Source organism: Neomonachus schauinslandi, chromosome 7, assembly GCF_002201575.2.
Source record: "Neomonachus schauinslandi chromosome 7, ASM220157v2, whole genome shotgun sequence".
Lineage (NCBI taxonomy): Eukaryota > Metazoa > Chordata > Mammalia > Carnivora > Phocidae > Neomonachus > Neomonachus schauinslandi.
Genome location: NC_058409.1, coordinates 110,308,502 through 110,321,267, shown reverse-complemented (window position 1 = coordinate 110,321,267; position 12,766 = coordinate 110,308,502). Strand labels below are relative to the sequence as shown.

The 12,766-nt window shown below is 45.8% G+C and overlaps 1 protein-coding gene and 1 pseudogene across 1 annotated transcript in view; one reads left to right on the top strand and one right to left on the bottom strand.

The window, feature by feature from the left end:
* Positions 1 to 9,301, bottom strand: part of SH3TC2 (SH3 domain and tetratricopeptide repeats 2) — a 50,865-nt gene extending 41,564 nt beyond the window's left edge. The window contains exon 1 of the mRNA XM_021696974.1: positions 9,250 to 9,301. Coding sequence (XP_021552649.1) covers positions 9,250 to 9,301 — 52 coding nt within the window. The remainder of the gene's footprint in view (positions 1 to 9,249) is intronic.
* A 2,996-nt stretch (positions 9,302 to 12,297) lies between these two features.
* LOC123325387 lies at positions 12,298 to 12,397 on the top strand (annotated as a pseudogene).
* Positions 12,398 to 12,766: the final 369 nt, after the last annotated feature.

Genomic DNA, 12,766 nt, shown 5'->3' with positions numbered 1-12,766 from the left:
TAGGGAGATGGCTGGTCATGCTTGTAATGGACTTGAAATATACTGATGGTCACCAGACTGTTCGCCCCTAAGAGTCCTCTATGGGACTTCTCCTCAGATCTCCAAAACGTTCCTGTCTTTGCCACTGTCAAACTGGAGCGAAAAGGAGAAGAAAGAAGATCATGGCACGGGCTAGGCTTAGGGAGGAGGCTATTTTGATGGCAGAGAGTTGAAAAGAGAAGAGAAGAAGCTGTAAAGCACAAGGCAGTAGATATAAAAGAATAGAAGGAAATTTCACAAGCATCACTATGAAATGTGGGCCTCCCTCGTGGTATCCCCAAAATACAACAAGAGAACTCAAGTCTGTAACACATTACTTTTGGTTACTCTGTTACTCCTTTGACCATGGAACTGTTCAAGAACTATACCATGGGGTCAGAATACTATAAGCACTGCATGGGCCTGGAAAGAGGGGTTAAGAACCTTGGCTCAATCACTGTTTGCAAGTCCCTCACTTAATTCTCCCAGGTTCTTCGATTGTAAAATAAGGCTAGATCAGAGTTAAACAGACCAACCCATTTTGCATTGTGGACCTGTTCTTCTACTGAGGAAGCCCAAGAGGGATAAGGGACCAGCCATCACACTCCCTCCACTCACCGTTGATGAATGCTGACCCCAAATCCTCACATGGCTGCCAGATGTCTGTGCCTCCCCTCCCTGCTCCATGCCTACGCAGTGAGATTGTGAGACCCAAATGGAGAACCTTCCATTTCTTCATAGAAGGAGTGGTTAACACCTTTTGGGGTGATGCATAGGGAGAATGAAGTGGATTTGGGTTTGAATAGGCAGAAGGAGGGGCCCGTCAGCTCACAGCTCGTCATCTAGTCTTGTTAGCGGTTCAGTGTTGAAAGCAGCTTAGCTGAAGCTGGCAGTAATGAGCTATTGATGAACTGGATCATTTTGTACTTCTGCCCCCAGGAACCAAAGGCAACTGTAGCAAAAGGGCACTGGCTTGGGAATCATGAGATAAGAGGTTGAGCACACATCAGATTCTCCCAACTTTAGTTAATGACCTTGGGCAAGGCATTCCATCCTTCCGTTTTCTGAAGTTTCACTTTTCCCACTCACAAATGACAGACAGATCTAAGTTAGTGGTTCTCAACTCTGACTGCCTATTTGAATCAATCAGATTGCTTTTTAAAAATAGCAGCGCCTAGGCCCCATCTCCAGAAATGCTGATTTACGTGGTTCATAGGGAAGCCCAGCCATAGAAATTCTTTTAAGTTCCCCAAACGATTCTAATTTGAGCCAGTGTTGGGAACCATACATCTAGACTGGTGCTTCTCAAATTTTCATGTGTGTATGAATGGCCTGAGGATATTGATAAAATTTAGATTCTGCCTTGGTAGGTTGAAGGCCTAAGGTTCTGCATGTCTAATGTGCTCCGGGGTTGGTGGGGGGGGTGCTCCTGCTGGTCCCAGGATCTCACCTGGAGTGGCTGCCTCCTTCCCTACTCTACGACAGTTTGAAAACTGATAGGTTAGAGGCCAGAGGCCATCACAAACCCACAAACATCATTTTTCTTTTTCTTTTTTTGTTGTTCTTTTTTGTTATTCTTTTTTTCTTTTCCCCAGCAGTGAATTTTTAAAGTTCGAATTTGAGTTGCTTGACATCACTCAGAAAGTGGGATATTTTACATAACCCAGATGCTTGGCTTTGCTTTGAAAACGGGAAGATCTGTAGTTCGGGGCCCTCATTCTCATGTGGCCATAGTCGGCTAGGGCCAAACGTTTGCTGCCCCTCTGCGGCATTCCTTCTCTGTCCACCATAGTCCGCACACCGTCAAATTTACTCATTCACATCCGGCCCCCGCAAGCTTCGAGAGTGCGTCCCTATCGCAACACTGCATGGAAAGAAACAACAGCCTAAGGATGGTGAATGCCCACCAGGTAAGTCCACCTTGAAGGAGGACGTTCATGGCCACCCTGCTTTGAGGGAGAGGGCAGGGCACAAAGCTCTGAAAAGATGTGTGACGTTCAGAGCAGAAGATTACAATGTTTCACGGGACATAATTTGTAGACTGCATCAGAGTTACCTAGGTCTGGTTTTTAAAAAGTTGTCTGTCCTAGCCAACTTGTAGAAAAATAGAGAAGAGGGGCACCTGGGTGGCTCAGTCGGTGAAGCGTCTGCCTTCGGCTCAGGTCATGATCCCAGGGTCCTGGGATCGAGCCCCGCATCGGGCTCCCTGCTCGGCGGGAAGCCTGCTTCTCCCTCTCCCACTCCCCCTGCTTGTGTTCTCTCTCTCTCACACACACAAATAAATAAACGAAATCTCTAAAGTAAAAAAAAAGGAAAGAAAAATAGAGAAGAATATCTGCATGACTTGAGGTAGCCAGTTATTTCCTAAACTGGATGGGAAAGTGCTACCCACACAAAAAAATAATAGATAAAAGTAGGAACTTTTGTTAATCAAAAGATGCAATTAAGAGAGTGAAAGGTAAGCAACAGAGTAGAAGAAAATATAAAGAATGTATAGAATGTAAAGAATTCAAATCCCGAATATATAAAGAATGCTATGTATCTTTCAGAAACAAGTAGGCAACCCACTAGAAAAATGGATAAAAGCCGTGAATAAGCACTTATCAAAGGCAATATCCAAATGGCCAATAAATTTATGAAAATTTTCTCCAACTCATCAGGTACATGAAAATTAAAACCACAGTGGAACACCTCCACACAGACTGGCTAAAATAAAAAAGACAGATAAAGCCAAGTGTTCATAAGGATACAAAGCAACTGGAACTCCCATCCCATATACTGAAAGTGTGAGAATAAGCCTTGAAAATTTTTACTTTGGAAAACCTGTTTGACATATCAGTTCAAGCTGAATATATGCCTGCAGTAAGATTCAGCAATTCCATTCTTAGGCATATACTCAAAAGAATACATATACGTGTTCACCAAAATACAACACCCAAAACCTGGCACCAACCCAAATGTCCATCTACACAAGAATGGACAAGTAAGTGGTAGTATATACAATTAAGTACAATAAAGCAATAAGAATAAATGAATGACGACCCCAGGAAGCAGTATAGATGGATATATTCACCTTGTGAAAATTCACTAAGCTGTACACATGTAATTTTGTGTGTCGTTCTGTATAAATGGTAAATTTTGATAGAAGAAAAATTCAGAAATATTCCTTGAGCCATTCTCTACCTATTTCACATCCAAATATCTAGGGGTAGAGTCTGGAGATGTGCATTTTCAATTAACATCTTGAGGATTTCTCTTGTACTTTAAAGTGTGAGAATCTCTGGAGTAGAAAGAGCCTATTCACCAGCTGCCTGGGGACCCATGAACCAGAAGACAACCATTTGAGACACAATAAGGGATCTGGAAAATTTGGGTGAGCCACATAATAGGAAGAACAGTTAATAGCTGCACAGGGATTCATAGTTTACAGAACTCTTTTGCACATGGATTGTATTTCAACATGAAAGAATGAAGACTTAGCTGGGCCTTAAAAAAAGGACTAGAGACAACTCAAGGCAACAAAAAGCTATCATATGGAATGAAGTATGTTTAAAAAAAAAAGTATGGTTTCTTTAATGACTGAAAGGAAATAGACCAGAAGGTTCATAGTGGTTACTGCTGAATCACTTTTCATCATCTTTTTGTCTACTTTTGTCTGCTTTCCAAACATCCTGTAATAGACACACATTTGTTTTCTAACACTGAAGGCAGGTAGAGAAGTGGCTAAGAACAAAGACTGCAATTAGACAGTCCCAGACTCAACCCTGAGCTTCTTCATTAGTCAGATGAGCCACGTAAACCCAGTCCATGTAGTTCAGGTGGGGCTGACTCCATCCCTAGCTCCAAAAGTGGGCACCGGACTCAAGCATAAGCCAGTCATGTTATGTTATGCCATGGCCACATAACCAAGGTGAAGCCAATGAGAACTAGTCCTAGGACCCTCATCAGCACTCTGCAGGAAGAGATTTCTTTCCATTGCACTAGGAGTTGTGACTATGACAACCTGCAATGGGGGGCACCTACCACAGGGTGAGGGCCTGCCTAAGGTTGAGGCCAACCCAATAAAAGTTTAGGAGTTTAGGAAAGTTAACTTTCTGATAACATCATTTGAATATCTTGATCCAGCCATACCTAAAGCAAACAACCCCTGGACTTTTCATTTATGAATCAATAAATTACTTTTGGTATAAGCTAGTATTGTTTTTGTTATTATTATTATTATGAGTGAGAAAAAGTTACGAATTAAAAAAAAAATGAGATTTCTTTAAAAACTGCCAAACTGCTTTCCAAAGCAGCTATAACGTTTTGCATTCCCATCAGCAATGTAGGAGAGTTCTGGTTTCCAGTTGCTCCATATCCCCACTGATATTATCAGGCTTTTTAATTTTAGCCATTCCATAGGTGTGTAGTTTTATCTCACTGTTTCAATTGACATTTCCTTAGTAACTAATGATGTTGAGCATTTTTTTCATGTGCTTATTTGCCACACATACATTTTCTGAATGAAAGTGTCTTTATAAACCTTTTGTTCCATTTAATTAGGTTATTTACCTTCTCATTACTGAGTTATAAGGGTGAGCTTTTTTTAAGATTTTATTTATTTATTTGTCAGAGAGAGAGCGAGTGGCAGGCAGAGCAGGTAGAGGGAGAAGCAGACTCCCCGCTGAGCAAGGAGCCCGATGCGGGACTCGATCCAGGGACCCTGGGATCATGACTTGAGCCGAAGGAAGATGCCTCACTAACTGAGCCACCCAGGTGTCCCAGGGTGTTTTTTTGTTTTTTTGTTTTTTTTAATGTTCTGGATACAAGTATCAGATATGTGGTTTTCATGTATTATCCCTGAGTCTGTGGCTTCTTTTTCACTTTCTTGGTAGATTTATATGGGGGGAGGGAGGGAGGGGAGCAAAATTACTGGCAAAGAGATCGGCAAGATAAGGGGGAATGAACTTTGCATACACAGAGACAGCAGAAGCCAGGCTGTATGTACCAGAGAGGTCAGTGATCACGGGGCTAAAATTGATAAATACGGTAGAGTCAGGATAGGGACGGCATTTCAAGGCAAGCAGAGGAATTTAGAAGAGATACGGCAAGCAGCAGGGAGCCATGAAGCATTCTGGAGCATGGGAATGGCCTAATAACAATGGAAATTCTACCTGGGGTGGCACAAGAAGGACAGGGGAGAAGAAAGACGAGAGGCAGGGAGGCCAGCCAAAAAGCCGCCTGGCAATCCAGGAGTATAAGTGTGAGACTGTGCGCTGTGATTTTGGCAAATGAGAAGTGAGGGAATATCGTGAATGACGTGGTATTTTAAAGTTAGAAGAGAGAAAGCATCTTGACATATTGAGTACGAGGGATAAAAATAAGGAAGAGGCAATAATTACAGAAAATGAATAGATAGAAGGGATTTAAGAGATCATTCCGTTCTACTCCTCATTTTACTGCGAAGAAACAAAGGAGTAGTGATTCCACAAGGTCACATAGCACGTTCGCAACGGTCAGAGGCCATCCAGATCCCTGGGGGCAGACCGTGCTGCCACCACAACGTTAACCTGACCTCAGATCTCTGAAGTCTGCAGTCTCTAATCTGGAAACATCTCACTCTCAGCAACTTGTTGGACGTGAGCTCTCCTTGTTCCTACCTTCCACCCCAACTTTAAGAAGAAAACTTGAGGGCGCCTGGGTGGCTCAGTCGTTAAGCGTCTGCCTTCGGCTCAGGTCATGATCCCAGGGTCCTGGGATCGAGTCCCACATCGGGCTCCCTGCTCAGCGGGAAGCCTGCTTCTCCCTCTCCCACTCCCCCTGCTTGTGTTCCTGCTCTCGCCGTCTCTCTCTCTGTCAAATAAATAAATAAAAAATCTTAAAAAAAAAAAAAAGAAGAAAACTTGAAGAAGTGTTTCCCTGCGTGCTTTTTTTCTCTACCTACATATATTTTTTTCCTTCTTTGACCTGACGGTCACACCACCAGCAGGTTTTAAGATGTAAACCTACACTCTTTGTTAGGACAGATGTTAAATCATAGCCACGGCTCCATCTACCTACACGGATGTATCTCCGATCATCATGTGGAGGGAGAGGAAAAAAGCAAGTTGCATAACGCTACTGTTTTGTTTTAGTATCAAAATCTTCAGAAAAAAATTCTTTGCAATGATTAGGAGTACAGGAACATGTAATAAAAGCACAAAATCACTGAATCCATGAAAGTGATTAACGCTGGGGAGGAAGGGAGGGAGGGAAGTGAGACTGAGGAAAACTACCAGGGGACCCTCCTTGCACCTGCAATGTTTTGTTTTTCTTTAAGAAAATGAAATAAAGATATTCTGAAGCAGATGTGGTAGAATGTAGAAATGTGCTAGAGCTAGATGGTGGGTTTATTGTTCTGAAATTCTCTATTATCAGTAAGTTCAAAATGCCTCGCAAGCTTTCTAAAGTTCAAATATGAGGGAGGCATCATTCACTATTGCCAGCATTCTCCCTCAATTTCCTATTATTATACTCATGATTCACATTTACCAAAAATGCTGAAAGTTAAAAACACCAGTGCTCAATATAGGCAAATGTTCTCTCTCACAGCCCCTGTTTAAGAGTGTCAGTCTGCCAAATTTCTTCAAGAACGTGTTGATGATAACGGGGCAGTGCTAAAAGTTTTTAGGTCAATGAACTTTGACATGACTTACTCTGCGATCCTCAGTGAGCAACTACAATTTATTAAACAGTGGCAAGAGTCTCCAAGGGTCCAGGAGGGCAACTGACCAGAACCAGCACCTCTCACCATGCACAGTGGGGAGACTTATGTGAGCAAATGAGAAATATTATGGAACAGATGCTCAGGCAGGGCCCATGTGTGAAAATGCAGGTCACCTGGGGTGACCAGAGCCAACACTCATCATTGTGTGACACTGTGGCAAACCAGCTAGGCATCCGTCCAGGGCTCAGTGCTACCGAGAGCCTTCTCCTTTCCTGCCTCTCTTACCCCTGAGGACTGCTGGTCCTCCCTGTTGACTCCCCCTTAAACAGTTGTAATGGCAGAAGCAGCCAGAAACAGGAGCACAGTGGGGCCAGGAATTAGGGAGAAGGGTTATGGGAATAGTCTTTACTAGGGAACAATAAAACAACCCACAATTACTGAGGGATTATCAGAAGCCAGACCCTGTGCTAAATCCAGGAGATGAATTATCTGATGTAATCCTCACCCAAAACTCCATGAGTTAGAGAGTACCATTAGATCCAGTTTACAGACAGGAAAACTGAGGTTCGAAGAATATAAGAGGTTTGCCCAAAGACTCCACAGAACTATGGAGTCACTCCAGGATATGTCTCATACTTTGTTCCATTTCTCTAGGATAAATAGGGTTGCCTAACAAGGGATGTTTGTATCAACGGTCCTCAAACCTACAACACCCATATCATCCTCCCTAGGCAAAGGTGCCGAAGCACAGAAAACAGTTTGGGGAAATGGCATGAAAAGCCCTGGTAAAGGAAATGGCAAGTTGATTCAGAGAAATAGTGGATTCAGGATGCCAACCACTTATCGATGCCCCAAATCAGGTGAAACAATAAAATCACTGGATGATAACGTCATAAGAACTCTGAGGATGCTTTCTTCAGTGTTGCTTGGTTGGCTGGTTGGTTTGGAGCCACAGAACTCTTGTACATGAAATCTTGGGCTGAGGACAGGATGTCAGACAGAAGCAGAGCTGCTCCAGCTGTGGCTGGGGGGTCAGAAAGCAGGAGCAGAGCTCCCTAGGGCACCTCTGCTGGCCAAGCTTACAATCCCTCATCTTACAGATGAGCAAACAAAGGCCTAAAGAGAGAGCTTGATAAGCTAGGGTCATAGAAATGTAATTAATATGGCTGACATTTCTTGTGCTTAATTGTGTGCCAGGTCGTTTTAAGTGTGAAACTTAATCCCTACCACAACTCCATGAGCAATGCATAATTATATCACAAATCTACAGATGGAGGAACTGAAACAGAGAGGGTAAGTAAATTGTTCAAGTCAAGTCAAAGAACCAAGATCAAGCCAGACACTTTGGCCTCAAAGACCAGGTGATTCACCATGATGATGCCTGCCCAAGTGAGGGTAGACTGAGTTGGATCTAGAACGCAGGTCCCTGGCTGGTAGACCAGTGGTCCTTCATGTTCCCCCACCCTCCATTCAGCATCTGCTCCTGTGGGGTACAATGGCAACATGATTTAGGGAAAGGGTCTGAAAAGTTTCTAAATCTTAGAATCTTAGAAATCTGGAGACACAAAATGTTTTCATAGCTAAAGGTTGTGCCAAGGACATCATTTGCAAATCCGTTTGCCTTCGTTAGGGGTTCTCCTGAATTCCCCTTCCAAGGAAACACATGGAACTCCAGGAAGACATGGAATCCTAACAAGGGTTGGGAATGATTCCTTGGCATGGTGCTCTCCTATCTCCCAAGCAAGTCCTCCCTGACTCTGCCACCTTCCTTCAAAGCTGTCACACATCCTGATAAATGCCCTGCTCCAGATGTCAGGGCCCCACCTCGGTCCTGCTCTGAAAAGAAGCAAGGAGCTTGCATTAGGGTGACTAACCACCCCGGTTGCCCGGGACTCTTCTGGTTTTAGCACTGACTGCAACCTGAGAAAAGTCTTCAGGCCCAGACAAACTGGGATGGTGGGTCACCTGATGTCAAGTCTCAGATGACTTGACAATTTCTTGGGCAACAAGTCTCCATGGCCTCAAGTTGACATAAAAAAAGAAAAGAAAAGAAAAGAAAAATCACACTGTAATAGGTAGGAGGCAGGAAATTGCCTGTTTTTCTCTAGTGACAGCAATACTGATGAAAATAGGGTTGAGTGACGAAGGCCAAGTTTATGACCACCCGCAGGCCCCAGAGGCATTCACTGCCTGAGGTTCCTCCCTGACCTAGGGAATCCTGGGAAGAAAAGACGGAAGGGGTTAGTCACACCCTGCGAATAGCAGCCAAGAGCAGCACTGGCTCCTCACAGAGTGAGCTCAAAGTCTCTCTCATCGGGAAAAGTAGAAGTTTCCCAGGGTCTACTCCCTTTTCACAAAGCCAGAATGACAAATACTGAATGAGGGAAGAGGAGAGGGGGCCAGAAAGCAGAGCCATCTCCCCGTCTTCGGAAAAGTAACTTTCCCAACCCAGCAGATCCCTGAGTCTTCACTGGGCTCCAGGAGCAACTCCACTGGACCAACCACCTCAGCGACTCCACATGCCAAGGCCCCCCCAGGAAACTCACCTGGGCCCCAGGACAGACTCGGCTCCCCCGGAATGCAGAAGCAGCCACCCATGTGTGCATCATTCTCCCCAGGCCAAAGGCCCCTGGGAACACCAGCCAGAAAAGCACTGGGAGGGGACAGCCTCCCAACGGTGTCCCTCCTCCCGCCTCCTCCCTGGCGCACTAGGGACCAAAACCCAGCTCAATGCACAATGCCGCCTTTGAGATCCGGCTGCCGCAGCAGGCCCAGGGAGGAGGGGCGGGGCAGCCCAGCCCTCAGGACCCAGAGTCCTTACACTGGCAGGCCTCTGACTGGGGAGCAGCGCTCCTCCCTGCCTCTCTGCAGATTGCTTCAGGCCTATCAGGCTCTGGCGCATTCCTCACATTCTAGGACTGAGATACACAGTTAGGTTCCTGTGGGGGAGGTCAGGGTGGGGGGGGAGGGCAGGGTGGGGGGAGGGCAGAGAGCATCCCAGGAATCAAAGCTGCTGTTCTTGTTTTCCCCTGACTGACTTGGCCCACACTGCCTTGCCTGCCAGTGAGAAAGCCATCCCCACCCAGCCTCTCTCTGCAAGCACCTCCCGCGGCTCTCTGGGTGAAGCTGGAGCTGTGGGTGCAGCATCTCGCCTGGGTCCCAGCAGCACCAGTGAGCCAAGTCCTCACTGGTGAGTGTGCAGGGCCCCAGCCCCTGCTCCTAAAGCTTTGGTCAGAAGGAATGTGGGAAATCGCCTGATGGAGCCCAGCACCTTACAGATGGGAGAGGATGGAGGACCAAGTCGGGTAAGGCTCCGAGTGTGCACAAAAACCTGGTCACCCCAGGCCACACTCTTTTCCATTTTGGACAAGGAGCAGAGCCAGAGAACGCAGTGGACGCAGTGCCGAGAACCTCCCGTGACATCTTCCACACGAGGCAGAGAAAATATGGTTGAATGTCCACAAGACTGGGCAGAGACACGACTCATCTAACAACCAAGCTCACGGATCACTAATTACGTATTATTTTCTTAACGCCTAGAGCAAAGTTCAGTGGTGAGTGGACCAAAGCGGGAGGCGGGGCGGCCGAGAGGAGGCAGAGTCCTAACCACGGCCGTGCAGGCTGCGTGCAGGCTGGACTGGAGGTCAGTCTCGCGTGCGTCTTAAGGAGGGAGGTGGCCTGGCCATGCTTATAGTCTGGGAGGAGCACTGGGGAGACAGTATGAAGGATTGGCACGGGTCGGTCTCCCTGCAGCGGTCACGAGGGTCCACTGCACACAGCAGCTCGGCCTCAGGTGACCAGAGTCTGGCTTCAGTTTCCATGCTGACTCATCTTGACCCCCAGTCCCTGGATGTTGGCCACGGGAAGGCACTCACTATACATGACTTCCTTTAAATCCCGTAACAGCCCCATGATGGAGGCCCTATCAGCTCTATCCCATAAGTGAGGGAACTCGTGAAGAGGGGTGTACAACTTGTCCAAAGCCCCGCTATCTACGAACGTCAGATTCAGGACTGGAGCCAGGTCTAATTGACTCCGCAGCTCGGGAGCTTCACTTTTCTAATATACAAGCTCTTGCCGTGACCACAGTGAAAAACAATTCGATGATCTGATAGTGAACCCTCAGAGCTTGCTGATCACCATGGAAAGCCCAGGAGAGGAGGGCTAGGGCGGGGGCAGGGGGGGCCGGGGGACAGGGTCTCTCCAATTACATGGGGGATCACACAGGGGATCACAAGGGGGATGTTTCCTCTGTGCACATCTGTTTAAAGTATCCACTTCCCATAATGTCCCATGCCTTTTCCCTCACCAAAGCAGTGTTTTGGGATGTTTTCATGGACTTAAGATAAAAGAGCAAGAGTTTCTTTAGAAAGTAGTCACTCAAAATTTTGGGAGGTACATGAGAATCAGACAATGAAGAGAAACCATGGTTTAACGTGCACATGATGACAAATGCTCAGACTTATCATTTCTCCTTGACTAGCCTGCACACCATTCTTACACAGGTGCAGCAACAGAGATCCAAAATTGCAAATGACCAAGACCAACCAAAGGAAACCCATCTGTCCCAGATGACACCCTGAGGCAGTTGGCTGAGACACACATTTTGGCAAGTCCATTCTGGATAAAGTCATTGCTTCTCTTGAGATGCAAGAAACTAGTGCTATCTTGCATATGGGTAACTCAGGTGAATTAGCCTGAACAAAGGGCTTTCCAGGCAGAGAGAGCAGCAGGTGCAAAGGCCCTGAGGCTGGACCAGGGGTGGCAAGTGGAAGGAAAAGCATGTGTGGTTGAGTCCATGAGGCAGGGCAGGGTATAGAGATGAGGTTGGAGAAAGCAGTTGGAGGCCAGATTGCATAGGACCTTGAAGGCCTCTAAGGACTTCAGCTTCTACTGTGAGTGGGATGGAAGACAATGGAGGATACTAAATAGAGGAGTCTCATGATGGACTTATGGCTTTCAAGAGTCACCCTGGTTGCTCCTTGAAAAATAGGCTGGAAGCGCCTGGGTGGCTCAGTTGGTTGAGTGGCCGACTCTTGATTTCAGCTCAGGTCATGATCTCAGGGTCCTGGGATCGAGCCCTGCATTGGGCTTCATGCTCAGTGGGGAGTCTGCTGGAGATTCTCTCTCTCCCTCTCCTTCTGCCCCTTCCTCCTGCTCACTCGCACATGCTCTCTCTTTCTCTAAAATAAATAAATCTTGTTAAAAAAAAAAGAAGAAGAAGAAGACAAAAGAAAAATAGGCTATAACTGGGATTCCAGGTATGCTGCAATTGTAACATCCAGAAGAGAGATAATGATGGCCTGCGCCAGAGTGACAGCAATGGAGGTCTCAAGAGGGGCTTAGGTGTTAGACATATTTCTGAATGAAGAGTATATTAATCGAGGTTCTCCAGAGAAGCAGAATCAATAGGGTATAAATATATCTGTGGTACGAGGAGGGCACCTAAGAACCCCCCTGCTAGGCTTCAGGCAATGAGAACTACGGTGCCATGTTCCTCTGGTAAATAACCAGACATTCTGGTTTGTCACAGAAATCAGACATCAAGATTTTAACTTGAAGTTCCCAAACTTTTTAATGGTCACAAACTAGGCTCGCTTCAGCAGCACATATACTAAAACTGGAATGGTACAGAGATTAGCATGGTCTCTGTGCAAGGATGACATGCAAATTCGTAAAGCATCCACCGTTTTGAGCATTGTATAGAACTGTTGAATCAGTATATCGTTCACTGGAAACTAATATATCACTGTATGATAATTATACTTCAATAAGAAAAATAATCAAAAAATGAATACTCACAGACTAATTCAGAAAACCTCCCAAAGCCCTGTGTAGGCTAATACTTCAGAGCAGACAAAAATGCCTGTAGGCCAAATCCAGCCCAAAAGCAGCCAGTTGGACCCTTCAGATGTAAAACTGAATTTTTTTTTCTTGCGAAATTCACAATCTAGTTGGGATAATAAGATATGCACTGGGGAACTATAATTCAAGGGGGAAAAATGCAAGACTATGTCATGGGTGGAATTCTGTCCCCTCCAAAAATGATATATTGAAGACTTA